Source organism: Apodemus sylvaticus, chromosome 3 (assembly GCF_947179515.1).
Source record: "Apodemus sylvaticus chromosome 3, mApoSyl1.1, whole genome shotgun sequence".
NCBI classification, from domain to species: Eukaryota; Metazoa; Chordata; class Mammalia; order Rodentia; family Muridae; genus Apodemus; species Apodemus sylvaticus.
Window position 1 is genome coordinate 154,842,289 of NC_067474.1, and position 26,335 is coordinate 154,868,623.

The 26,335-nt window shown below is 54.9% G+C and overlaps 1 protein-coding gene across 1 annotated transcript in view; it reads left to right on the forward strand.

The window, feature by feature from the left end:
• Nucleotides 1-18,407: 18,407 nt before the first annotated feature.
• Epha2 (EPH receptor A2) overlaps nt 18,408-26,335 on the forward strand; it is a 29,836-nt gene continuing 21,908 nt past the window's right edge. The window contains exons 1-3 of the mRNA XM_052177937.1: nt 18,408-18,621; nt 23,723-23,790; nt 25,466-26,141. Coding sequence (XP_052033897.1) covers nt 18,540-18,621; nt 23,723-23,790; nt 25,466-26,141 — 826 coding nt within the window. The 5' untranslated portion in view covers nt 18,408-18,539. The remainder of the gene's footprint in view (nt 18,622-23,722; nt 23,791-25,465; nt 26,142-26,335) is intronic.

The window sequence follows — 26,335 nt, forward strand, 5'->3', positions numbered from 1 at the left end:
AGAAGCAGGAGAGGAGAGGCACAAGAGTACAGTGTGGTTGTCCTGGGCGACGGGCCATGGAGTCCCTTGTGCTAGGTGAACACCTCAGGAAGTGTGTGTGTGTGTGTGTGTGTGTGTGTGTGAGAGAGAGAGAGGCTTGCCCTCTTAGGTAGTACAGCTCCCTGTTGTTGGAAGACCCAGGAACCCAAAGATCACAGAAACTAAAGTGGCCCTGCGTTGCAGTAAATCGCCAACCCCAATAAGCCTGTGCAAAGAACACACAACTCAGCTGCAATATTTATAAGCTGCACGCCTGGATTGGGCACATTTGCCACCACAGGACTCTATTCCCCAGCTAGGAGACACCCTGCTGCTTGCAGCTTCTCCAAGCCACACTGGGCTCTATCTTCCTTCCACCTCTCCTTCCTCCCTCTTCCTCTGGCCCCTCCTCCTCTGCCTCGCCTCCTTTCCTCTCTTCTCCCTCTCTAAAAACCTCCAGCCCCACCTTTCACTTCCGCTGCCCAATCACAGGCTCTAGCCTTGATTTGACCCGTTGGAATGGGCAGAAGGTTCATCTGAAATCACTTGAGTCTAGTGTTCCACTCCTTGTGAGGGCAGCAGACCCGGAAGCAGAATTAGCATCAAAATACAAACAGCACCAGGGCAATCCACAACCGCCCTGGGTCTAGGTTGGGGATGCCTTTCTCTTCTGCCTGATTTTGCTCCTCACTTAGGCAGCCATGAGCTCCCTGGTGTCCTCCTGATTGCAGAATGAGAACCGCACACCCCACTGTCACTGTGTTTGCTCAGTGCTGGGACTAATACTTAAGGCCTCCCTTCCTCTGCGATAGGCAGCACTCCATTTTGTTTATTTCCAACTTCAGAAGTGCATTGTGGGCGCTCAGTGTAGACAAGAGAGTTGAGGAGTAGATCCGATTGGAAGCAGGGGCCAGGGCTCTCAGCTTCTCAGACAGACAGACAGACCTTCCAGTGAGGGGCAGGACACTCTCCTGGGGCTGAGGCCTGAGCCACACCAGAGTTGCCCAAGCTGGGGAAGTTGTCACAATTGCCTCCTAGAAGCAAGGAAGAAAGATAGTGAGAGAGAAGAGATAGACAAAGGAAGGGAGATTCGGAAGGCCAGCAGAGAAGGGTTGTGATAGAGAGAAAGCCAGGGACAGGGGGAGGGGAGGAAAAGCCTCAGTATGCTTCCACACTCTTGTTAAAGAAGCTAGTCCTAAGGTCTGTCCTTGATGGCTGGCGGGAGCCCAGGAGTGTGACCTTGGGGCTCCAGTCCCCTTGTCTGGAAATGAAGTCATGGCTGTCTGCCGTAACCTCCTCCACTTGGGGACCTTGTCCCCTGACCCTGGCTCAGGTTTGAAGCCTCCTGATGAGACAGACATACCCCCCCCCCCAACAGAAACCCTGATCTTCTCAGATGCCCCCAGGCCTGTTCGCCCCTCTTGGCTGGGAGAATCCAGCCCCTAGAAACCCTGGGGCCCAGGCCAGGCAAAAGCTGTACCCAGAAGCCTTTGGGAGGCACAGGCTCCCACTCTCAGCTTTCATTTACAGTCTGGTCAGTAGGGCCTGGACAGCCCAAGCAGGCAAGGTCTCTATTCCTCCTTGGGGACACAGTCCTGCAGCCCTGTAATATAGGGGCCCTTGGCTGGAAGTGAGGAGGTGCAGGTTCCCAGGTTGTGAAGGTGTTCCCAGTGTGCACACAAGGGCATGCATGCATGCATGCATGCATAATCTGCATTCAGACCCAACCTTCGCTATGATCTAAGTTCCACACATTAAAACCTCAGAGAATCCTCAACCTGCTGCTGGTCCCATTACCTTGTCTCCTTTCGTTGAGGCTGTGTGTGTGTGAGTGTACCCACCATGTCCTCTTTTAGTGAGGACAACGAGACAGAGACTTGTCATTAAAACAGACCTGGCAGCGCTGGGCAGTGGTGGCGCAGGCCTTTAATCCCAGCACTTGGGAGGCAGAGGTAGGCGGATTTCTGAGTTCGAGGCCAGCCTGGTACAGCCAGGGCTACACAGAGAAACCCTGTCTCGAAAAAAAAAAAAAAACCTCAAAACAAACAAAAGAAAACAGACCTGGAAGAACTGACGATATTCTAAAGAGATGCCCTTTGTCTTTCAATGTGACTATCAGGCTATTGAAACAGTGCAGCCCAAATTAATAGCAACTTCATAAATTGGAATTTCCCATGGAATCTCAAAATGGGAGAAGGGAAAGGCTCCGTTCCTGTGGGGAGGGACTTTGTCTCCTGGAGGGAGAATCCACACAGCTTGTCGGACCACCTTACTGACAAGGCTGAAGCGCAGACAACAATGGGTTGGGAGGGTGGGGGAACTGCACCCTGAGCCAGGCAGCTTAGATGTACACGTCCTTGTCCCTCCGGTTAACCTCTAGTCTCACTTCAGAGCTGAGACAGGAGTGGGAAGTTTGTGAGCTCTGTCCCTGTTCCCAATGGGACCACTCTCCAGAAATCTTTTTTTTTTCATTCCATTTTCTTTGTTTGTTTGTTTGTTTGTTTGTTTGTTTTTGAGACAGGTTTTCCTGTGTGTGTCCTGGACTCACTTTGTAGACCAGGCTGGCCTCGAATTCACAGACACCCATTTGCCTCTGCCTCCCAGGAGCTGGGACTGAAGGCGTGTCCACCGGGGCCAGCCTGCTTTCCATTTTAAATTGTCTTACGCAGGTTGATGGCAGGACATGATTTGGGGTACAGTGATTTGTGAGCCTCAAATTTGATAATAGGATCAAGCCACGCCCCAGTCTTCTGAGGATTACATTGGAGTCAGAATTGTACTTTGCTAGCCTGCCCCCCACAACCTCACACCCAAGGGAGTGGGGAGCGTCCGGGGTATGGCTTGGTATCGCAGGGCCCAGAAGAGGCACTGCACACCTCTCCGGCTTCGGCTTCCGGGAAGGGCCTCTCAGACAACAGCTGATCCTCAGGTTTTGTTTCCTTCACAAAGGCCCCCGGATCCAGGCTTAGCAGTGAATAAAGCATGGAGGCGGAGGTCCCCTCCCCGGCTGGGCCAGCAGCTCCTCTAGGGGCCAGGGAGCTCAGCGTGCTTCACACAGTCTGGGTCCACACTCAAAGGGGGAGCAAAAGCAAGCCGACCCAGGCATTAAAGGGGGGCGCTGGGGATCTGGGGTGCACACCCGGATGGACTCGGATTTTCCAAGGACAAGTAGCTGGGTATATTCTGTCTTCAGTGCAGTTTTGGTGACACAGCTCAAGTATCATCTCCAATTCAGAAACTCAAACGATCGGTGTCTGTGAGTGACAGGGGACGGCCAGCCGAGTCCAAATATTGGATTTTCAGAAGGATGCTCAGCCTTGAAAAGGTCTAGACAAATACTCTAAAGTCTGAAATCGTTCTGGTCCAGAGTGTCCAGGAGATCTACTCGAGAACACACAGCAAGACTGAGACTGGATCACTGAGCAGGTCCAGACCAGAGCCAAGACTTCTTCTGTTCCTGAAAGAGCTGTCTCCTCTGCTCCAGAGAAACACACAAAAGGACAGAGTGTGGAATTCGTAACCGAAGCTGCCCTCGCTGAAGGTTTGCATGCCAGGTCTGCTTTTCAGACAAAATCTTAGGGTCAGGCAGGCTTTGTCCGAGGTCATGTAGACTATAAATCTCCAGGTCTTTTGACCTTCACTTTGGCCCCCTCCCCTGGGTCTGATAGTGGTCTGTTGCTGAGTCTAGGACCCAGAGCCATGGCTGCTGCAGAGCCTTGGGCCCTAGGGAGGCACCCCACCTTACCCAGTGGAAGAGGAAAGAAGGGGAGACAGCGTACCTGCCCCCGCCCCCAGGTCCCAGCCCTGCTGCTGTGGCAGCCCCCAGGAATGGTACTGCATTCCTGTGGCGGGGTGTGGCTGCCCACAGCTCTGTTTGCCCAAGGCCTGGCCAGGTTGCTAAGTAAGCCTCAGCTCCGGGTGCTGAGTCAGCGCGTTCGGTGCCGTGGTTCTTTGGAAACCCAGTCACCAGTTCGGTCCTGGCAGGAGGCAGGGAAGCCGGCCTCTTCCCTCGGAGAACGCAAAGTGACGACATCCACAGCAGGGAGGGGTGGTGGAAGCGGGGACCACCGGAGAGAACTTGGTTTAGGGGTTTGGGGGTTGGGGGAGGGGGCGCTCGGTGTGTTTCAGAAACGAAGCTGAGGATTTTGGACCCTGCGAAAGGGGACTGCTTTGCGGCACGCATGCAGATGACCGTGACCGGCGCCGTGCTGGCTGCTGTGTCCCGGTCCCTTATCTCAAGTAATAAAACTGACTCAGTCTCTCTTACTCTCGAATTTGCATGTGGGGAAACTGAGATGTATCCTAAGACTGGCAACGAGAACCTGCTCTAGCCCCCCTCTCTCTGGCCCTCGGTTTCCCATGTGGGCTGAGCTTCACAGACGTCTCTATGTCCTGGAAGGAAGGGAACAGTGTGCCTGAGGGACCTGGAGGACAGGTGACAGCCCTCACCGGCCTCTCCCCTGGGGCCGCCTTTGATCATCCAGCGGCGTCGCCGTGCCACAGCCGGCAGCCTCAGATTCCCCTTATCTTTATAGGTAGTACCCTTGGCCTGCGGGCTCCACACCCCGGCCTGGCATCCAGAGGGGGAGATATAGCTCCCTCCCAAGAAACCAGAGTGGAGCAGAGGGCCAGAGCCACATGGGGCAAGAGACATTGCAAGTCCGGGATGCTGGCTTTGTAGGCCCTCTGGGGCTACGACAGTGGACTGGCTGGGTGTAGGCGCTGGCTGGCCAGGGTGGGGCAGACACGGTGAGGCGTGGAGGTCAAGAGGCCAGGAGTTTCGAGGGCTGGTTTTGGCGGCTGTCCATAAGAGCAGAAAGGAATGGCAGAGCCATTGGGACATGGGGGTGACTCTAGGGTGGCCAAGCACTTTTTTACTCCACTGTCCTATTAGGGGGTTCTGAGCCCCCCGCTGCCCCTGCCTGTTTCACAGCAGGGGAGTCTCCCCCAGGTAAGCCTGAAGCTGACATGCAGGTCATAACTCGGGCAGATGCTGTGTGCAAAAACAGTTATTAGCATTGTTCCCTGGGGAGAGGGGACGAAGACAGAGTGTCTGTGCCCGGGCAGCAGCAGGCAGTCTCCCCTGTTCCCGTCACACACTCCTGCCCTGCCCACGCACCCACCGGAAGACACACTGGTTGTATCGTCGTGCATGTGTGCGCATGCGCTGGTGTGTGTATGTGTTCATGTATGTGCCGGTGCTTTTATATACAGAGGTCAGAGGACAGCCTGGATTGTCCCTCTGGTTTGCACCCTTTTGTGTGAGGTAGGGTCTCTCCCTGGCCTGGAACTTGGCAAGTGGTGGAGAATAGCCCTTGCTGCCTTCCCCCAGGGATGGATCAAAAATGCGTTTTGTCACATGTGGCTTTTGATGTGGGTTCTAAGTACTGAATTCTGGTCCATGTGTTTGCAAGGCAAATGTTTCTTCAACTGAACTATTTTTCCAGTCTCCACGCCTCCCATGATTACTTTTTTTTTTTTCCGAGACAGGGTTTCTCTGTGTAGCCCAGGCTGTCCTGGAACTCACTCTGTAGACCAGGCTGGCCTCGAACTCAGAAATCCATCTGCCTCTGCGTCCCAAGTGCTGGGATTAAAGGCATGTGCCACCACTGTCCGGCTCCATTATTACTTTTTAAGACAGGATCTCGGGGCTGAAGAGATGACACTGGAGGGAAGAGCACTGGCTGTTCTTCCAGAGGGCCCAGGTTCTGTCCCCAGCATCTGTAACTCCAATTCCAAAGGCATCCACAGGCCTGTGAGGGCACCAGGCACACACATGATACAAATAAATACATGCAGGTTAAATACCCATGCACATAAAATAAAACAAATGCCAGGCGGTGGTGGCGCACGCCTGTACTCCCAGCACTTTGGGAGGCAGAGGCAGGTGGATTTCTGAGTTCAAGGTCAGCCTGGTCTACAGAGTGAGTTCCAGGACAGCCAGGACTATACAGAGAAACCCTTTCTCGGAAAAAACCAAATAATAATAATAATAATAATTCTAAAGAAAAGGCAGGTTCTCAGGCAGCCAAGGATGACTTCCAGTTACCGATCCTCCTTTCTCTACCTCCCAAGTAAGCAGGGTTGTAAGAGTGTATCTGTCCCCGTTGGGGTTGCTGTCTTTTGTTTTATCAAGATAGGGTCTCACTCAGTAGCCTAGGCTAGCCTGGAACTCACTATGTAGCTTAGGCTAACCTGAAACTCACAGCAATGCTTTTGCCCTCACCCTCCGAGTGCTGGGATTACGGGCTCAGATCACCACGCATGCCCAGTTTGGGTGGAGTGAACCCAGGGCTTCCTGCAAGCACCCGACGGACCACCAAGCTATGTCCCCAGCTTTGGCTGTCTGACTGAGCAAACCTTTCACCTCTTAGCTGTTCGTCTGTGGAGGCTGCTGCCAGCTGCCCATCTGACACAGTCTGTGTCCCACTGCCACAGACACTCAGGTGAAGATGCCTGTGTGTGTGTGTGTGTGTGTAATACTTTCACTTGACCCAACTCTGTCCTCAGGGCGCATGCGTCATGTGCCTTTCCGCACAGCCCACTCTTGTGTCTACAACGCGGAAGAACTAAGACCCCTGCCCTCCAAGGGAAGGAAGCCGTTGCCCCAGCCACCAGCACCGTGCTATCTCCAGGCAGACCCCAAGTCAGCCGGACCCCCACAGGGTTTTAAATTCTTTTGTGAGCTACACAGAGCTGGCTTCAAATCCTGACTGTTCTCTTCCTTCTGTTGAGTCTCTGCCCACTGTCAAACAGGAGGTAAAGAGTCAGGGGGATGAACTCGGTGAGAGGGCCCATCCACAGTCAGTGTTCTGGGGTCAGAGCCACATGCCCAGCCAGAAGGGTTCCCCCCCCCCCCCCCCCCCCGTGTAAGATGAGGCCTCTGTGAAGGTACAAGAAGACATAGTCGCCAGGTGACTTCAACAGACCTCTTATATTCTAGGTCCTGAATTGGGCATTGGAGCCTCAGACTGACAGCAAACTAAAACCAATCTCAGTTCCTCAAGGCGCTGGCCCTGCACCAGGAATGCATCCTAAGCTAGTTGTGAGTCCGTGCAAGGTACACTGGGAAAAGCAGGGTGCCCGGGAAGGAATGGGGCTGCCACATGCCAGGGGGTAATGTTCGTCAAGTGATTTTTTTTTTGTCTCCTTGACTCAAATTTTCCATCCATAAAATGGGCACGAAGTGGCCATCTGGCTGGGTTGCCGTCCTTATTCAAGAGGTATGGGCACCTAGTCGGGCTCATGGGCAGGAGGGATGATGGCTGTGGGTGGTTGCTGTCCTACAGGGGTGTCATCTCTGAGCTCCTTTCTTTCCTTCTAAGCCTGTGTCAGGAAGGGTCTCCGAGTATGGGCCAAGGCTATCTATTCCCGTGGCCTATTTCCATGTCTTGTACCCAGCCCTGGAGTCAATCACTAGGTTGTGAGGCAGGGAGGAGGTTGAGACTTCCTAAATGCTCTTGTCCATGGTCAGACAAGGAGACCTGCTCAGCCTGGCTCTGAGCATGCCCAGTGACCACGGACCTGAGGGAAGGTGGGGATGTACAGCAAGGTCCGCAAAAGAGGCAGATTGTGTATGTGTGTGTGTGTGTGTGTGTCACAAATCATGCCTGGTGACCCAAGACTCTCCAGGATGAGGGAGCTGGAGGTCCCTCAGAGATGTCTAGACTCACCAGCAGCTTGGAGAGCCCCACCCCCCACCAAGGGCCTGAAGGGTGGGGCTCACTGTGGTGAGGCAGGCCCGGGGTGGGGGTGGGCAGGGCCATCTGGAGCCTGCCTACCCTATCTGAGGGTCTTCAGAGCCAGAGCTGGGTGTGGGGTGTAGCTCAGTGGAAGGATTCCATGCTGTCTGTCATCCTCAGCCTTCCAGAGATTCCTGAGGTCTCCTTCCCACTTTGGATGTTAAGTTGCAAGAGTCTGGTACCAATACCTTCCCTTAAAATATCTCTCTCTGTGTGTGTATGTGTGTGTGTGTGTGTATACTTTAATTACTTGTATTTTATTTTGGAGACAGTCTCACTCTGTAGCCTTGACTGAAATTCCCTTATGTAGACCAGGCTAGACCCAAACTCACAGAGATCCCCTCCATTCCTGCCACCCTAGCGCTGGGGTTAAAGCACATGCCCTTATTTGTTCCGTCTCCACAGCCAGCCTGCAGTCATGGAGACAGGCATGTGGGTCCGGGGATAATTAGTGGCAATCAGCCCTCTACTTTGGCCCTGTGGGCCCCAGGCATCGAACTTAGGAAAGCAGGTAAATCAGTAAGCTTCTGTTAGGGGACCCATCTCACCAGCCCCTCCTTACAGATGGGGAAACTGAGGGTGTTGTTGTTGTTGCTGCTGCTGCTGCTGCTGTTTTCTCGAAGGTCCTTGGCTCATTTTGGGAGTTGGTATGAAGACAAAAGATGACATTCTAGGTGCTTGGCTTGAGGTCAAGGTTCACAGTGGGGCTCGGATCATTGGTGGGCATTGCTAGAAAACGCCAGTCCCGGTCCCCGGCCCCCTACAGGTGGCAGTGGCTGAAGGCTTCCGGGAGGAGGAGGTGACTCTCAAAGGCTCTTGGGGCTAGGGGCGGAGAGGGGCGGCAGGGGAGCGGGGACCACCCGGGGGAGCTGGCCGGAGATATGCAGAGCGCGCAGCGGGGAGCATCCGGTGACCCCAGGTGGGTCCCACCCGCCCCGCCCTCCGCGGGGATGCGCCCTGTTTCCAAGGCGACGGGGGCAGCGGCTCTGAGGCCGCGACCCCCTTTACGAGGCGAGGCGCAGACGCGGCCGTGCCATAAACCTCACGTGGCGACCCTCAAAGACGACACCTGCGGGGTCGGAAGCCGGCGGCCGGAGCGAGACGGGGCGGGGCGGCTGCTAAAGACCTGTGACATCCCCTCCCCCCGCAGTGTTTGGGACTGGTCGGGCCCTGCGCTCCACGTGGTTCTGCGACTGGGCTCCGGGTCGTTCCTCCGTCACCGCCGTCCCCCACCCCTGGGCCTTGTAGCCCGGCTCATCTCTCAGTAGCAAGGAGGACTGAGGAGCCGAGGGTGGCAGTGAGTGTCCAGGCCAGGGTTGCCTGAGCCCAGATCTCTCCTGTGCAGCGGTGGGACCCCGCTAAACATCTCCAATTACGGTTGTGGTTTGTTTTGCTTTTGGTTAGACAGATCCTCCCGTAGCCCAGGCTGGCTGCCAACTCTGCTAAGTAGCCAAGGCTGGCCTTCAAATTGCCTCCTCCGTTTGCCCCCACCTCTCTAGCGCTGGGATTATAGTCCTAAATCACCACACCAAAGTGGCCTCCAACTCACAGCGATCCTCCTGTTTCAACATCCGGGGTTCCAGGTGCGAGCCACCACCCTCCGTTCCCGTGTGTTATTTTGAAGAGGCCTTTGATGGATCTGGTGAGAAACCCAAGGAACACACAGGAAGCTGGCACACACAGTAAACTAGCCACCCACACCCACCCCAGGAGGTTCCCAAACACACCTGGTCTTCATGCAAGGCAATGATCGATCCCCAGGTTCCCACCCGAGCCTCGAGAGAGGACCCCACCCTCCTGGCTCCCGATTCTCATACTTATCACCAGGTTTGCACCCTCACAGGTTCACACACATGCTGAGAAGTGCCCAGTTCCCAGCCAGAGCCGAACACCTTCATCCAGACAGACAGACAGACAGACAGACAGACAGACAGACACACACACACACACACACACACACACGCACGCACGTACGCACGCGCGCGCACGCACACAGCCATGGACTCTACAGCTCCCTATGAACCAGCTTGGGTAAGGGTCCCCCAGCCTCGTCTCCTGTCCCTGTTCCCATTTCCCTCCCTTAGCCAGTCTCAGGGGGCCCACGCTCGCTCCTGCCCAGCACCCCCCCCCCCCAGCCATCCATCCGGTGTGAATCCATCTATCTGCAGCTATCAGCAGGGGGACACCCTGGGTCCTGTCCTTCATCTCAGCCCCACCTACCCCAGTGGACCCCTCTCCCTTCCTCAGCAGGGCCTCTCATCTCTCACCCGGACCCCCACACACCCCTCCCTCCACCTCCTATCTGTTTCCCTAATCTGTCAGTCAGTCAGTCAGTCAGTACACCCATCCATCCACCCTTCCTTCCTTCCTTCCTTCTTCCCCGCTGGGCCCCATCTCTCTCAACAATCCCTGTGTCCCATCCATCAACTTACAGACAGCCCTGTGCTGCCAGGTAGCCTCCTCCTGGCTGCTCATCCGTTTGTCTGTCCACCAGCCCATCCATCCATCTGTCTCCAAGCCCATCCATCCATCTCTCCACCAGCACATCCATCATCATGCAAGACACTTGTGAGTTCTTGACACTTTACGTAGGAGTGATTTTGTGTGTGTGTGCCCTTAGGTACTGTTGTGCCCCACCCCCACCCCAATACCTGCTGTGCCGAATCTTCCTGGAGCAGTACTGGGGAGGAGAGGGGTTATGGGGCAGGTTTGGGGGATTCTCAGAGGCTTCAAACCCACAGTGTGGTTTCCTGACGCTTCTCTCCTTCCTCCCTCTAGGCTCTCCCGTTGGCCTAGCTGTCAGGATTCAGGAAGCAGGTGACACCAGGCTGGTCCCCTGCCAGCCTGGGGCCCCCAAGTAGGGTGTTAGTGATAAAAATAAGACAGCTGATGTTCTGCGGACCTGCCACAGGCCCGGCATCTGCCTGGGTTTTCACACCTCCGTGTCTGCCCCCGCACGGTGGATAGAGCATTATTTTTATCTCCACTTGACATGGGAGAAAGCAAGGTTAGAGGTCACACCCGCTGCTTCTACCTCTACAGTGAATGAGGGTCAACCATGGCCCCATCTGTCATCTGCCCAGGGGATACTGTTTTTGGGGGCATGGGGTGGGAGAGGTGGAGAAACCAGATTAGAGAGAGGGCATGGGAGGCCCCCTGTGAAGTGGAGTTGAACCAGGACCTCGTAGTGTCAAAGGGACTTGATCTTTGCCACAGAGGCTTGGTGCAGGTCTGAGCAGGTCCCTTCATTGGTGTGTACCTCAGTTTCCCTGCCTGTAAGCTAGAGCTACAACAAGTGATGAAATAAGGCAATTTGGGAAAGCACCTAGACTGGGAGGCCCCCAGGGTCAGAGTGGAGGGCTTTGGGACTCGGGTGTGGCATTTCCTGGAGACCCCCTTTGCCCCACCTCTGTAGCACTGGGAATCCCCCACCCTTTACTCTCTGAAGCCTCCACAGGCCTCTGGGCTAGATGCCAGGCTTGGCACTAGGCATACCTGTGCCAAACTCACGAGTCTCTTAGTGGGCGAGCTGCTACTCTTAGCCTTGCGCGTGCCCATGGGTAAAGTGTGGGGGAAAGAACAGAGGGGGTGTGGGTGCAGGGACGTTAGGCGAAGGTGTCACAGGTGACCTGAACCAGACAGCAGCCCTGAAAATGGAGGAGGGGTGAAAGAGGCGGCCAAGCGGACAGGCAGTGCCAGAGCCGGCAGGAAGCAGGGTCCCCTGATTACCCCTATTACCAACGTCTTGGCACAGGGTTTGTGACAAGCCTTTTCCCTGGAGCTGACAACCTGAAGGGGAAACCTGACAAGATGAGAAACAGCACAGGTTAGAAGTCTGGCCAGACCTGGACTCTTCACGGGGGCTCTGGAACTTTCTGTGAGCCCCGCCTCCTCTGTGGATCTGGCTCCTCTGTAGAAAGCCAGGACCTGGGGCTGGAGAGGTAAAGGCAGTTGCTTCCAAGCCTGCTGACCTGAGTTCCATCCCTGAGACACACATGATGGAAGGAGATCCTCTGACCGCGGATGGTAAGCAGGCGCCACAAAATAAATATATGTCAAAAATAAATACTACGAGGAGAAGAAGCAGGTTGTGGTGGGCGGTGGCCCATGCCTTTAATCCTAGCACTCAGGGGACAGAGGCAGGCAGATCTGTAAGAGTTTGAGGCCGCCAGGCAGTGGTGGCGCACTCCTGTAATTCCAGCACTTGGAAGGCAGAGGCAGATGGATTTCTGAGTTCGAGGCCAGCCTGGTCTACAGAGTGAGTTCCAGGACAGCCAGGGCTACACAGAGAAACCCTGTCTCGAAAAAAAAAAAAAGAGTTTGAGGCCAGCCTGGTCTACATAGCCAAGTTCTAGGCTATGTGTCAGAGAGAGAGAGAGAGAGAGAGAGAGAGAGAGAGAGAGAGAGAGAGAGAGAGAGAGAGAGAGAGAACACGGAAGGAAAGAAGGAAGGAAGAGCTAGTGAGTGTTGATAGATTAATTCTCCACTGCCAGTGAAATGACATTTTGGTTTCTTCCTCCTCCTCCTCTTCCTCCTCCTCTTCTCTCCCTGTGCCTTTGGTTCTTGGGGCCACGGAACTCGCCCACCCGAGGAGAGCATCTTCCCAATAACCCTGCCTTCAGTATAATCTAATCTGGTTTAAAGTGGCTCATTTCGCCCGCTGGGGAGGAATAACCTATCAAGTTTCATGTCAATTTCTTTCTATTCCATACAGGTAGAGTGCAGTGGGGTGGGCTCGGGTGGGAAGTCGGCTTTAGTGGGGGTGGACTCAGGTTTTCATGTGAAAAATGGGGACAGACCTCCCACTTCTCACAGGTTTGGGTGCTGCAGGGTGGCGCGAGGCTCCCTGGCACACAGCTGAATCCTAACCTCACGTGAGTTCCTCTTTTGCTTTGCTGTCTCATCGTGACACCGAGTGTGGCCTTGAACTCGTGAACCCGCAGGTCTGAGCAGCCAAGCCTGGCTTGGCTTTACCGTTAAAAATACTTCGTCGTCGGCCCGACACTCTTGAGCTTTAAGCAAGGCCTGGAGTGGACAGGAAAGTCAGGGATCTGTAATCCTAGCCCAGCTGGAGGGAGGGCCAGGAGGATGTGGACAGATGGGGGTGGGAAGGCCTCGCGGGATAAGGGGCGGGGGCTGGAGGAGGGGGCTGGGAAACCAGACTGGAGGTGGGCGGAAGGCACCCCGGTGACCCTGGGCTCTGAGAGGAGGCCCCGCCCCTCCCGGAGGCCCCGCCCCGGGCCCCCGCGGGCAGGATTTGCGAAGAACCCACTTCAAAGGGTCCCAGGAAGCTCTTGCAAGCCCCAGAGGAAGCGGCGCAGCCTCTAATCCAGCTCTTGGGGGGTGGGGGTTTCGGGGGGGTCAGGGGAAGCCCCGCAATTACACAAGGGTTTCGTCTTGTGCCACCCCCTTAAAATCTGGGCGCCCACACGTGAGTCTCCGACCCGACCCTCAAACAGCCTGTGCCCGGTGTGTGTGTGTGTGTGTGTGTGTTGGGGGGGGGGGGGGAGGAGGCGGGAAGCGGGTGCTCAGCAAAGCTATTCCGTAGATCATCCCAAAGCCTCACCGGAAAAGCTGATCAACCAATTTCGTTTTCCCCCTGCACTCGGAACGTGCGATCTTTTGAAAAGGAGGCTCTAGTCAGAGCCTGTGTGCGGTCCACAAATATTTGCTGAACACCTACTGTGTGCCAGGCACTACTGGGGCCAGAAAGAGGGAGGGAAGTAGGCCCCTGCCCATCAAGGATCTCCCCCTCCTAAGGGAGAGAGTGGTATTGTACACCTGGCCTTGGATTTGTCCTTCGAGGACAGTTAGTTGGCCAGCCAGCCTTCAGAAGAGACCTGATCAAAGAAGGAAGAACAGTTGAGAACTAAGGCACAATGATCATCGACCCATCCAGGCTGCCCAGGGTGCTAGGTGATCCCACTGCCCTGGAGGGTACCGTCCCTCTGTTTTCCTTTTTTACAAACTACACAGCTAAGTCACCTTATATCCTACGCAGCAGGAGGCAGATCTGCTGGACCACCATCTTTCCATCTTAGCATCCATTTATCCACCCACCCGCCCCTCCCTGATCTCTCCATCCGCTCATCTTACTCATCATCCTCTCTTTTTAATCCATCCATCCACTCAACAAATTAAATCAGTCTTGGGTTCCCTCTGCACCCCAGGTCTCCATTCGCTGGTGTTTCATTAAGATAGGTCTTGCCGGTAGGACCTGTCCAAGTGGAAAGAGGACAGCTTGGTCAGTGTGCAGGCAGGAATGTCCTTGGGTGTGCTGACTAACTCCTGTAGCTATCCCTAGAGAGACTGAAGCACAAGAGCCGAGAGCTAAAGGCTTGCTTGAGGGACTTAGGGAGACACTGTCTCAAAAACAGAAAGGAGGCTGGGTAGCAGTGGTGGCGGCGGTGCATGTCTTTAATCCCAGAACGACTCATAGTTGGAGGCCAGCCTGGTCTACAGAGAGAGTTCCAGGACATCCTGGGCTACACAGAAAAACCCTGTCTTAAAACCAAACCAAACCACGAGCGTTTATGAAGTGACTCCTGTATGCAGGCCACTTTTCTCTTGGATTCTGGGATGCAGATGCGTCATCATTAACTCTGCCTCAGGGACCGAGGCTGGGGAGACAGACAGACCGTTAGAGGTTCAGGAATCTGAGAAAGAGTTCCTTCAGCCCAGTTGAAGATCCTCATTGTTTCAGGAGGACTCAGAGGCTTAGGAAAGGACCTGTCCCCTGAAGCCACTACGGGGACAGTCATTACAGTGACCTGGAAGTCCTGGTCGCAGACAGCAGAGCTGTCATTCTAGGTGGGATGTGGGATTCAGAGAGAGGATAAGGGTTCACACTCGGTCCAAACTGGCTGAGATCAATCTCCCACCTCCCTGAGCTCATTTCTTTTTTTTTCTTTTTTCTTTTAAAAGATTTATTTATTTATTAAATTTAAGTACTCTGTAGCTGTCTTCAGACACTTAAGGAAGTGGGAGAGGGAGTCAGATCTCCTTAAGGATATTTGTCAGTTACCACGTGGTTGCTGGGATTTGAACTCAGGACCCCTGGAAGAGCAGTCAGTGCTCTTAACCGCTGAGCCATGTCTCCAGCCCCCTGAGCTCATTTCTTCCCCCTGCACTCGTAGGGTGGGCTTCAGCGTGACAAATGCTTGGAAAGGAACCTGGCCCCAAGTAAGCCCTTCAGTCCCAGATAGCTCCAGTCCTCACCCCTTTTGATTATATCTGGCTCTTGACCAAAAGCAGATGCAGATCAAGGCTGGGTAGGGAACCGGAGGCGTCAGCGTTCCTGTGGGTGGTCCGCTGGTGCCCAGCCTGAAGCAGAGCCTGGCAAAGGTGGGCACCTGAGGCAGCAGGTGAGCTGGCAGGCTCTCTCTCTGGTTCTACCTGCAGGTCCTGGAAGCCTGGCCGCTGCTGCAGTAGCACTCAGGCCCCCAGGGCTCCTTGGGGCCTTTACTGGGTAATTCCATCCGCATTACAGCCGATTACACCGCAATGAATACCACATTCCAGGGCCAATTTATGAGACTCACTAGGGAACGTTCCCCCTTAGCTTCAGTCACCTAGAGCCAGTCAGGAGAAGGCAAGGGTGTGCCAGCGAGTGGGTGACTAAAGCCACCGCCTCTTGCCTGCCACTGCACAGATCTCTTCTTTATGCCAGCCTCTGCTCGCGCTACATGCTGTAGAAGGCTGAGAGTACAGCCTGTGCGCCGCGGCCCAGACTCCAGCGCGCGTCTCTTGGCACACGGCCCAAACATGGAGGCCTGACAGGATGGAGGGTCAACTTTTTGGGGTCTGCATAAAGTACATACATGGCACAAATAGAAGCATCCAATGCTACATGGAAACCAGTATTTGGAAAATTGGCCAACACCCCATTCACTGACCAACACCTTCATTCATTCAACAAAGGTTTCCTAATGGGGGCTCAGCGGTTAAGAGCACACTGGCTGCTCTTCCAGAGGTCCTGAGTTCAATTCCCAGCAACCACATGGTAGCTCACAACCATCTGTAATGAGATCCAATGTACTCTTCTGGTGTGTGTCTGAAGACAGCTATAGTGTGCTCATATAAATAAAATAAATAAATCTTTTAAAAAAGTTTTCTGATGAATATTTGAATAATGGATGGGTACTGTCTGTTTTGCACAAACTTCTCTCCCTCCTTTCTCTCTCTCTCTCTCTCTCTCTCTCTCTCTCTCTCTCTCTCTCTCCCAGCAATCCCTCTGCCTCTGCCTCTGCCTCTGCCTCTGCCCCTGCCCCTGCCCCTGCCTCTGCCTTCCGCAGTGCTGGGATCAAAGGCATGCACCATGATGCTTGGCTCTCTTGTAATATGTTTTCTAGTACTCAAATACTCAAAATACAGAGCCTGTAAATATCATGTCACGCATATATAAGCTGTTACAGGCAATGGACTGAACTGAATATAGTGGTGCACACCTGCAATCCCACTATCAAGGGAGGGGTGGCAGGGGGGAAGGGGGAGAGGAAGATCAGGAATTCAAGGCTAGCCTTAGCTACATAGCAAGTTCCACATTAGCTTGGGCTGCATGAGACCTTATCTCAACAGTTAGATCCAGGGGCTGGAGAGAGGGCATCTGGTGGCTCATGAATGACTGTAACATAGCCGGGTGGTGGTGGCGCACACCTTTAATCCCAGCACTTTGGGAGGCAGAGGCAGGCCGATTTCTGAGTTTGAGGCCAGCCTTGTCTACAGAGTGAGTTCCAGGACAGCCAGGGCTATACAGAGAAACCCTGTCTCAAAAAAACCAAAAATACAAAATACAAAAAAAACCCAAAAACCAAAACAACTGCCTATGACTCCAACTCCAGGGCGCCCCGTGCAGTCCTCTGGCCTCAGAGGCAACCCCAACACACTCATACCAAGAAAAAAATCAAAACAAAATCAAAACAGGAAACCTTCACTCAAACCACAGGGTCCCCGGCCTAGCGTGTCCGATGGAACACTTACCCATACCATGTGTGGACACAACACACATGTTCCACTCATCTCCACACACATGCACGTGCCTGTCCACAGGACCTCGCTCGGCACACCACAGTCCCTGCCTCCCCAGATGTGACTTCCTCTTGCTGAACCGCATGGAACCGAAATAACAGCTGAGATTTGACTCGAGGGTCTGAGTCCCAGGCTGTGCGGTTTCCATGCGCGACCTTACTTGACCCTCACGGCGACTTTTTCCCAGTAGGTTCCTAGTGTCCCCGGGGAGCACAGGGAGGCTCAGAGGAGCACAGCGACTTGTCCAGACTTTGACTGTTGCCCCCTCTTCTGTGCTCCCCGCTGCTGGGAAGTGTGTGACACACTCAGGTACACACAGGTCCTCTCACACTCGAGCACACACTTACATACACACACCAGCACGTCCACACTCGATATTATACACTAGGCTCTCAGGGATTCCCCTATGCTAGAGACTCCGGTACTTCATTCAAACATGCTTACACATACATGTTCGGCCACTCTCATTCTCAGAAGACATAGCCTCCTCTCCTGTCATCCCTCATCAAAGGCTTTAATTAACCCTGACACCTGTAATTAACCCTTTCTCTCCCCCTCCAGGGGAAATGTCTGGACCCGTTTCTCAGAAACAGGCGCCAAGGCCAAGCTGGTGGGTAGGACCCCAGGGGGACCTGCTACCAGAGTGGTATAGCGTGGGCCGGGATGTCCAGGGGGACAGGGCAGTCACACAGAGGAAGGCCAGGGACCAGGAAGTGGTCAGAAAGGTCCATGGAGAACCAAGCCTGCTACAGCCAATCCTTTTCCACCGGCCAAATGGTAACAGGGCAACAGGCTGCTGTGGGTGGACCGGCTATGCAGTTCACTTCACATCCGTTTGTCTCACTGACTCTAGACGCCAAGCGAAAAGATGAACTCAGATTTGCGGAACCTTGGCAGAGAAAGGGTGGGTAGGAGGCCAAACGTCTCCAGGGTATCAAAACGTAATCTCATTCTGTCATCCAGGGATCAGGGGACAAGGCTGTTCTGTTGGAATTCAGAGACAGAGGTCAAGAGTTCCCCCATGAGGTGCCCAAATGGAACAGTGGTTTGTTAAAACAGATCGGGGGCCAGGTTCAAGTCCTGCCCCTGTGACTGGTGAGTTGTGCAGCCTTTGGGCCTCCTAGGATACCTGGGAACCTTATCTGACTTACCCCCCTCTATAAAGTGATGATACCTGCATGTCTGACATGTTTCCAGAGGAACTACACAGCTTAGAGGACCTTCCTGGGTGTGGCATATCTTTTGGAGGTCTCAGTGTGTGTGTGTGTGTGTGTTATCAGGAATTCTTCCTCTTCAAGCTCTTTCTTTGCCAAGGAGGCCTCTACTTTTGAGATTTACAATTCCTGGGAGTAGGCACAGATTCCTTCCACACATTTGGGGACTAACCCTCAGTGGCACTTTGAAATGAGCAAACTCCTCAAGGTTTCCACAAGCCACGCACGTGCACACGCCGGCCCATGCACAGGCCCCCACAATCCCCCCTAATTCCTGCCCTACCCCTACCCCAACTTCCCTCCGACTTCCCCGCCCTCTAGTCAGGGTGTCAGTCCGGCCCCTTTAAAGACATTCCTGAGGGCGTGGTTTCGGTGACGTCAGCGCAGGGCATGAATGAACAGGAGCGGGTTCTCACCCAACTTCCATTAAGGACTTGGGGCAGGAGGGTGGAAGTTGTGTGCTGCGGCGGGCAGGCCACTGCGGGACGTCGAGGCCGGCGTGTGGACAGCGGGGATCGCGGAGAGCGACCGGTACGACATGGAGCTCAGGGCAGCCGCTTTCTGCCTGTCGCTGCTGTGTAGTTGCGCGCTGGCGGCCGCGGCGGCACAGGGAAAAGAAGGTGAGTGTCTGCTCGGTGGCCGCAGCTAGCAGGGTCTCCGGGACATGGGACCCCGGACGCCTCAGCCTCCTCTCTGGGGCGCGCCTTTGGAAACTGACTTATGGCTGATTGCTGGGGCTCAGCCGGCAGAATTAGGCAGAGCGCGCGGGCTGCGGTCGGGGACGATCTTGGGGACCCATTCTCTGAGATCCCAGGTTCTCTGGAACTAAGGAATCTCGGCTGGGGCGCGCAGGGCTCGGAGGCCGCGGAAAGGGGGACGCAGCGCCCGCCACGCGGTTGCAGCCCCGTAGCGGCTTCTGGAACGCGACCCCCGCAGGGCGCGCGGGGTCCCTCAGAGGAAAGGAGTAGGGTTTTCCGGGCGATCAGTCTCTTAGTAACCCGAGTTCACTTAACTCATCTGCCCCGATTTCGCGCGGAAGGCATTTGGATGCAGGCCCTGCTTTTTTTGGGGAGGGGTCTTCCTGGTGTCCTGTACCAAGCAAAAGGATCTCTCTGCGCCCCAACTGCTTTTTTCACTGGGTTCCTCTGGGCCAGGATTGGGAGCGCCTGGAGTCAGCCCCGGCCACTCACACCTTCCCTCCTTCCCAAGCCGCCCTCCCAGGTTCGGGAGACAGGTTAAGTGCTGGGAACGAGGACAGGAAGTCCCAAAGTCAAGTGTTCTGAGCAAGGGGTGACTCAGAAGGAGGAAATGCGGCAGGTGGGGTTGCGGCTTCCCGCGGTGTGGAGCCGTCATCTCGGGGCCACGGGGAACCCAGGCACTTGGAGGTGGGGGAGTGAATCACCTGCCCCCGCCCCAGCATCTTGGAGCCACGCAAGGTGAGGGGGCCGCAGAGGTTGCCTTTGCCCAAGGCGCAGCCGGGGGTGTGTTTGGGGGCGTTGTCTCTCAGCTAAGGGTCTCCGAGAGGCTGGGGATTCCTGCCCTGCCCTTGGCCGAGGATCTTCCTGTCCACCCTGGTGGAGCTGGCTTCCGTTTCCCACAGCGAAAACTTGTCCTTGTTTTGGGGCTTAGCGCCCGGACTCCAGCTGGGGGTCGGGGGGGCGGAGCGCGGAGGAATCCCTTGTGGGTGAGAAGTTTCCTTATTCTTTTCGCCTTCCACGTTGGGAGGGTAAAAGGCTAGACGGGAGCTCTTGGAGGGTGGAGAGTTAGGGGTAAAGGGAGTATTAGCTCCTGGCCCTATCCCGAGGACAGTTAAAGCCCCCACCCCACCCCCGCCCGAAGTTGCTTTTGTCTAGGTGTGAGCGGGGCAGGGATTCTGAGACCCTCACTCCCCACTCCCCTCCCCTCTCCCTGGTGGCTCTCCCTTGGTGGGAACTGTGGCAGGGGAGAAGGGAAAGACAGCTGGGATTGCTGGAGGCCTTCCTGGCCTGCCACAGAGTTGAGGATTAGACGTCTGCCTTTGCTGTGCGGGGTCTCCTGACCCCCCAGCCACCCGGCCCCAGCAGGGAAGCCTCAAACAATCTTGTCCTTGTGCCTCTGGGTGCATCTGTCCTCCTCGCCGCAGCCTTTGTGATTAATCCCGTTCTGCACGGGATCGAGGAGAAAAAGGGTGCCTATTGCCCGTGGTTGCGGAAAATTCCTGTCTAAACTCCAGGACTCCCCAGGATCAGCTACCGGGCACTGTGCCTGTGTGAGCGGAGGGTGTTGGGAGTGGGGTCGGTGACCCAGTTGGTTGCACTTCCCTTGGGGTGGGGGAAGTTGAGGGCAGGTATGATCCATCTCCGCTCTAGCCTGGCTGCAGCTGTGCTGTCTCCTCTTCTGCTTTCTGCTGGGTTTGGAAAACCAGGGGAATCGGTTAGGTCCTCGACAGCTGCTGAATCTACCTCCTACAGTGACCTTTACTTCTTTCTTAACACGTGTGTGTGTGTGTGTGTGTCCGTGTGTGTGTGTGTCCGCGCCCGAGCTCTCTCGGGTGCTAATGTGCAAGTGTGGAGCTCAAACTTGGCAGGAGGAATTGGTTTTTTCTCCTTCCCACCGTGTGAGTTTCTGGGACGGAACTCACAAGTGACAGGCAAGTGCCTTTACCTGCTGACCCACCTCCCTGCCCGGTCCTTCCTTACAGAGAAAGAGTGAGGGACGCCCAATATTGGCCAGCCCGGGCGGGCGGGCCCTCTGCACGGAGGGTCTGCCCACACATCTAGCTGTTTCACCCAGCCAGAACTGCTTGCCACAGACTCTAGAGCCACTGGGATGGGTGGGAGTTAGAGCTGCGAAGAAGGCTGGGTTTTCTTAGTTCACAAGGGCTTTGTCTGCCTCCCTGTCCCTTGCCTGTTTGTATCCGGGAGTCTCTAGCCTCCTCCCCCCCCACCCCCACCCCCACCCCGTTTTTAGGTGTAAGCTGATCTTACCTAAAGAGGGATGAGGGTTAGCAGGGAGGTGGCAAGGGGTGTATTGCATTATGGGAAAGCTTGTAAAGTAATGTAGCCCACAAGGGTGACATTATGGTGGCAGATTCCCTGTCCCCAGTGTCTCTTAGAGAGAGGACAGAGGACTTATGGGGTACCCCCATCTAGGTCAGCCTTATGGTGAATCCCTGAGAGGGCCCTGGAGGGCATCTCCCAAGCTCCATCTTTGATTACCAGAGCCCAGGGCCTCTGCCACTCCAGAGCGATGGCTGGGCTCTCCCCGTTCCTGATGGTTGGCTCTAGGGAATTTCCATGGGAGGGGGCTGTGGCTGGCAACCCTTGGGGAGTATATGAAGCCTTCTTTTCTTCTCAGATAGTTCTAGATCTGGCCTTGGGCTGGCCCTCCTGTCAGATTAACCCTTCAAAGCCCCTTCCCCAAGGGGCTTAGCCTGAATTTGGCATACCTATGTATATGCTGTGTGTGTGTGTGTGTGTGTACTATGTGTTAGATTTACTAAACAGCCCCCCTCGCCCCGCCCATTTTACCCAGCTGGAGTCAGGAACCCCCAGTACCACTCCTGTAAGGATAGTGAGTCTCTCAAACTTAGGCCCTGGGCATGTCTGAACAAATCCCTGCGGTTACCCACCGCACCGTCCACTACCTAACTACAGCCTCACTGGCTGTGGTACGGTGTCTGAGCCACTTCAGATTTCCTCTTCCTTGTCTGGGCTGCCAGACGCTTGCTAGATTATGTGACTGAGGCCAGGACCAGAGTGACAGACAGTGCTGCTTACCAGGCTTCAGGGCTTTCTAGGACAGAGACATCCAACTTCAGAAAGGGTTTTCTTTGTTTGAGACAGAATGCCATTATGTAGCCCGGGGTTGGCCCCAACTCAGAAATCCTCTTAGCCGTATACACAGCTGTTCTTCTTCTTAGTTTTATTTTAAGATATTTATTTATTGTTTGTCTGTTTGTCTCACTATATAGCCCTGGCTAGCTCGGAACTTGCTTTGTAGACCAGGCTGTCCTCAAACTCATAGAGATCTGCCTGCCTCTGTCTTTTTGGAGTGCTGGGATCAAAGGCGTGTGTCACCACATCTGGTTTATGAGTCGCCACATCTGGCGTTGATCAAACTAGAGCTCTGGCCATGTTGGTTGGGTTGGCACTCAGTTAACTGTACTTTTTTGTGGTGTTGGTAGCGGTCCAGGGAGTTGCTTCCTAAGCATGTACTCCTCGGCTGAGCTACACTGTCCTTAGGGCCATGACCTGACCCCTCCAGTTTCCTCTTATCTCTGGGATCCTAGCCTGCCTCAGTTTCCCTCGGGGAGCCATTCTTCTAGCTCTTGGTGTGGAGGACTGTCGCTTCTGGGGCCAGATCTTCAACCTACTTTGCCCAAGAGAGTAAGTGCATTGCAGTTTCTTCTTCAACCATGGACCTTATGTGGGTCCAAAACCTCAGTTTCCCCAATACTTCACTCTCTGGGCAGGGTGATAGGAGTTAGCCTTTACTTGGAAATTGAAGAGAAAAAGAATGTTGGGTCTGGGCTACTGCACCTGGCAGAGAAGTAGGAGTGGCTGGTGGAAGGAGCCCAAGACTGATTGATTGATTGATTGGTTGGTTGGTTGGTTGATTGATTGGTTGGTTGATTTATATTCATGTACATTGGTGTTTTGTATGCATTGTCTGCCATTGTGAGGACATCAGATCCCCTGGGACTGGAATTACAGGCAGTTATGAGCTATCATGTGGATGCTGGGATCGAACTTTGGTCCTCTGGAAAAAACAGCCAGGGCTCTTAACTGCTGAGCCATCTCTGTAGCCCCCGTCCAGATGCCTCTTGAAAGGAGATAGTGTGGCCCTGGTACCTGATCCCTCTGATCCCTCTGGGCCTGGGAAGTCCCCTCTGAGGGTTTCCTTCCATCGTTTCCCACAGGTACTTCTCCCCAGGGTTAAACATGACTTTCCCAGGGAGGGGACCTGGCCAGTAGATGTGTGACTTTGGGCCCCTCCTAGACACCTCCAGGCCTTCGAAGCATTAGTTCTCCTAATCAGTAACTTTGTAGTGGGACTGATCTGTTCCCTGTTGTTAACAGCCCTTTCTTTCTCTTTATTTTTCAGGGGATGGGGAGAGGGCGGGGTGGGGTACAGAGTCTGACCATGTCGCCTTGCTTGCCTGGAACTGATTATATAAACCAGGGTGGGCTTGAACTCCTAGAGATCCACTTGCCTCTGCCTCTCTAGTGCTGGGGTTAGGGCTGTGTGCTGCTGCCAACAACCCGTTCTAATGGAGCGAGCACGCCAATGCCTGTGTAGCCTCGGCTACTGTGTGTGCTGGGTGGCCCGGTTTGGGTCAGGGTGTCCTATGCCAGGGGAGATGAGGCAGAAGCAGACAGTCCCGTTCTCTGTGACCCGTGTGAAGTGTTCCCTTGTTTGAGGAAGCAGATGGGGCAGTGGACTATCATTTTATCCCATTCACCCCAACACACTACCCAGCTGCCGGCCTCCCGCTGTGCCAAGCCCTGCCCTGCCCCCGACCCAGCTGGGGGCTGAGGGGGACAGTGGCTGAAAGCCTGGTGACAGGCGGCTGTGTGACACACTGAGTCCCGCTTCTTTCCAGGTCAAGCTGTGTGTAGATCCTGGGGTTGGGGTTGGCAGGGTGTGGGGGCGTACACATCACCCATGCTGGTTCTGCTGCCTGCGTAGCCCCTGGGAAAGCCCCCGCTCACTGGTCCTTCTCCCCGATCTTTCCCACAGTTGTTCTGTTGGACTTCGCAGCGATGAAGGGGGAACTCGGCTGGCTCACACACCCCTACGGCAAAGGGGTGAGTAAACCTGCAAGGCGGAGGGAGGGTGGGGAGGAGGGCTGTGCATCCCAGGAAGGTGGGAGCCAGGATCAGACTCTGCAGGTCAACCAAGCTTCGAACTGTTTACTGCATGGGACTGAGTTAGTGACACTCATGCCAGGGCAGACTGGAGCTGGGCAAAAGGAAGGGACCATTTGTAGGTGGCCTAGCCAGGAAGACAGCTGAGGATCCCAGCAGAGTGGGGTGCCCCAGCATCTCCAGCGAACTGTTGGGGGGATGGGTTAATGTGCAGGGTGAAGATTGAGAGAGACACCCTTCCCTCTTACTCTGCCTTACCCCCCACTGGGGGCGCCTCCCTTTCAGCTATGCTGTCTAGTGTTCCTGCCCTGACCTCAGATTCCTAGTCCGAGGCCTGTGGACTTTGGGGAAGACATTACTGTGCTTTGGGGCTCAGTTTCCTTTGGGTACAATGCACCGTTGATAAGTTGGTCTGAGACAGGGAGAAGGGTGTGTCTCTAGGGAGCTCTTGGGACAGAGCCTACTGGCCAGGTCTGAGTGACTTGAATCTATCCTGAGTCATGGCCCCAAGTATAATCTTGAGAAGGCTTTTAGGATCCTGAAATGTCCAGCTGGGGGCAGATAGCAACCCCATCATTATATACAGTGGGAAACTGAGCCCCAGGCATGTGGGTCTTGGCCAGTGCACACCAAAAGAGGGTATCAGATCCCATTGCAGATGGTTGTGGACCACCATGTGGTTGCTGGGAATTGAACTCAGGACCTCTGTAAGAGCAGTCAGTGCTCTTAACCGCTGAGCCATCTCTCCAGACCCTACTTGTTGACTCTTTTTCTTTCCTTTATTCACACATTTTGTTCATCTGAGATGCTCTAAAGTGCATATTCTTTGCCAGAGAGGCCCTGGGGATTCAGAGCTGGGTCAGTTGCCGGTCCCATGCTGAAGAGTTCGGAAGACAGCCCTGGGAGCCAGGCTTGTGTTACCATAGGCCAAGTTCTCGCATGATAAAGGGGGACATGGCCCCACCCAGGCACCCTGGAGGAGCCTGAACTAAATTGTAAACACTAGCTGATCACCTCCAGGGACTGGGAGGATCATCCATTGTCTTCACTTAGCGCATCTGTCAACACCCATGACACCCAGCGATGACCCTTCACAGTGGCACTTTTGCTAGCTAGCTTCTTCCTATGGTTGGAGCCCTGAGTGCCATGTTCTGGGCTCAGTGTTTTGTCGTGGATGCTCACAGCAGTCCCCCTCCTGTTGTAGCGATGGGGGATGCTGGATTTAGAGCAGAAATGATGCGCAGATGCCCCGATCTAGTCCAGGCCCCACTGATGGGGAGACTCAGTTTCCAGACATTAGGGCCAGGCTGTTTTCTGATTGCCTTGTTCTAGGTTCTAGTTTTTCTTCCCTGTAGAAGGAAGGCCCTGAGAACCGAGAGTCAGGTGAGGTGGTACATTATCTGTCATTTAACACCACATAGGCTGGAGGATTAGATGGTCAGAGTCATCCCTCATGACGCAGTGAGTTTGAGGCCAGCTTGGACCACATTTACTTGAGACACTTGTTTCAATAGAACAACACAATACAGGAGAGGGGAAAAACCGGAAGCTCTGTCCCGTGTCACTCAGTCCCTGCCCTCCCCGACTAACCCTCACCTGTTCCTCACACACACAGTGGGACCTAATGCAGAACATCATGAACGACATGCCTATATATATGTACTCCGTGTGCAACGTGGTGTCTGGCGACCAGGACAATTGGCTCCGGACCAACTGGGTGTACCGGGAGGAGGCCGAACGCATCTTTATTGAACTCAAGTTCACCGTGCGAGACTGCAACAGCTTCCCGGGTGGCGCCAGCTCCTGCAAAGAGACCTTCAACCTCTACTATGCAGAGTCGGATGTGGACTATGGTACCAACTTCCAGAAGCGCCAGTTCACCAAGATCGACACCATCGCCCCCGACGAGATCACAGTGAGCAGTGACTTCGAGGCTCGGAACGTCAAGCTGAACGTGGAGGAGCGCATGGTGGGGCCCCTTACCCGGAAGGGCTTCTACCTGGCTTTCCAGGACATTGGCGCCTGTGTGGCGCTGCTCTCCGTTCGCGTCTACTACAAGAAGTGCCCCGAGATGCTGCAAAGCTTGGCTCGCTTCCCCGAGACCATTGCTGTTGCCGTCTCGGATGCACAACCCCTGGCCACGGTGGCCGGGACCTGCGTGGACCACGCCGTGGTGCCTTATGGGGGCGAGGGGCCGCTCATGCACTGCACGGTGGATGGCGAGTGGCTGGTGCCCATCGGGCAGTGCCTGTGCCAGGAAGGCTACGAGAAGGTCGAGGATACCTGCCGAGGTGAGCGGACATTCCAGGGGTGGCAGGGAAGCCCCGACTCGGGTGGGAGGTCGCGACTCCGGGATTGGAACATCTTAGTACACTGGGGATGTGGCTGCTCTGCTCGATGTCTCTGCTCTCGAGTGGCCGTCCCGTGACCGGAAGCTGCGTGGGAGCAGGACGGTGTGGGGACTGAGAGCCGCCGGGGTTAGGGT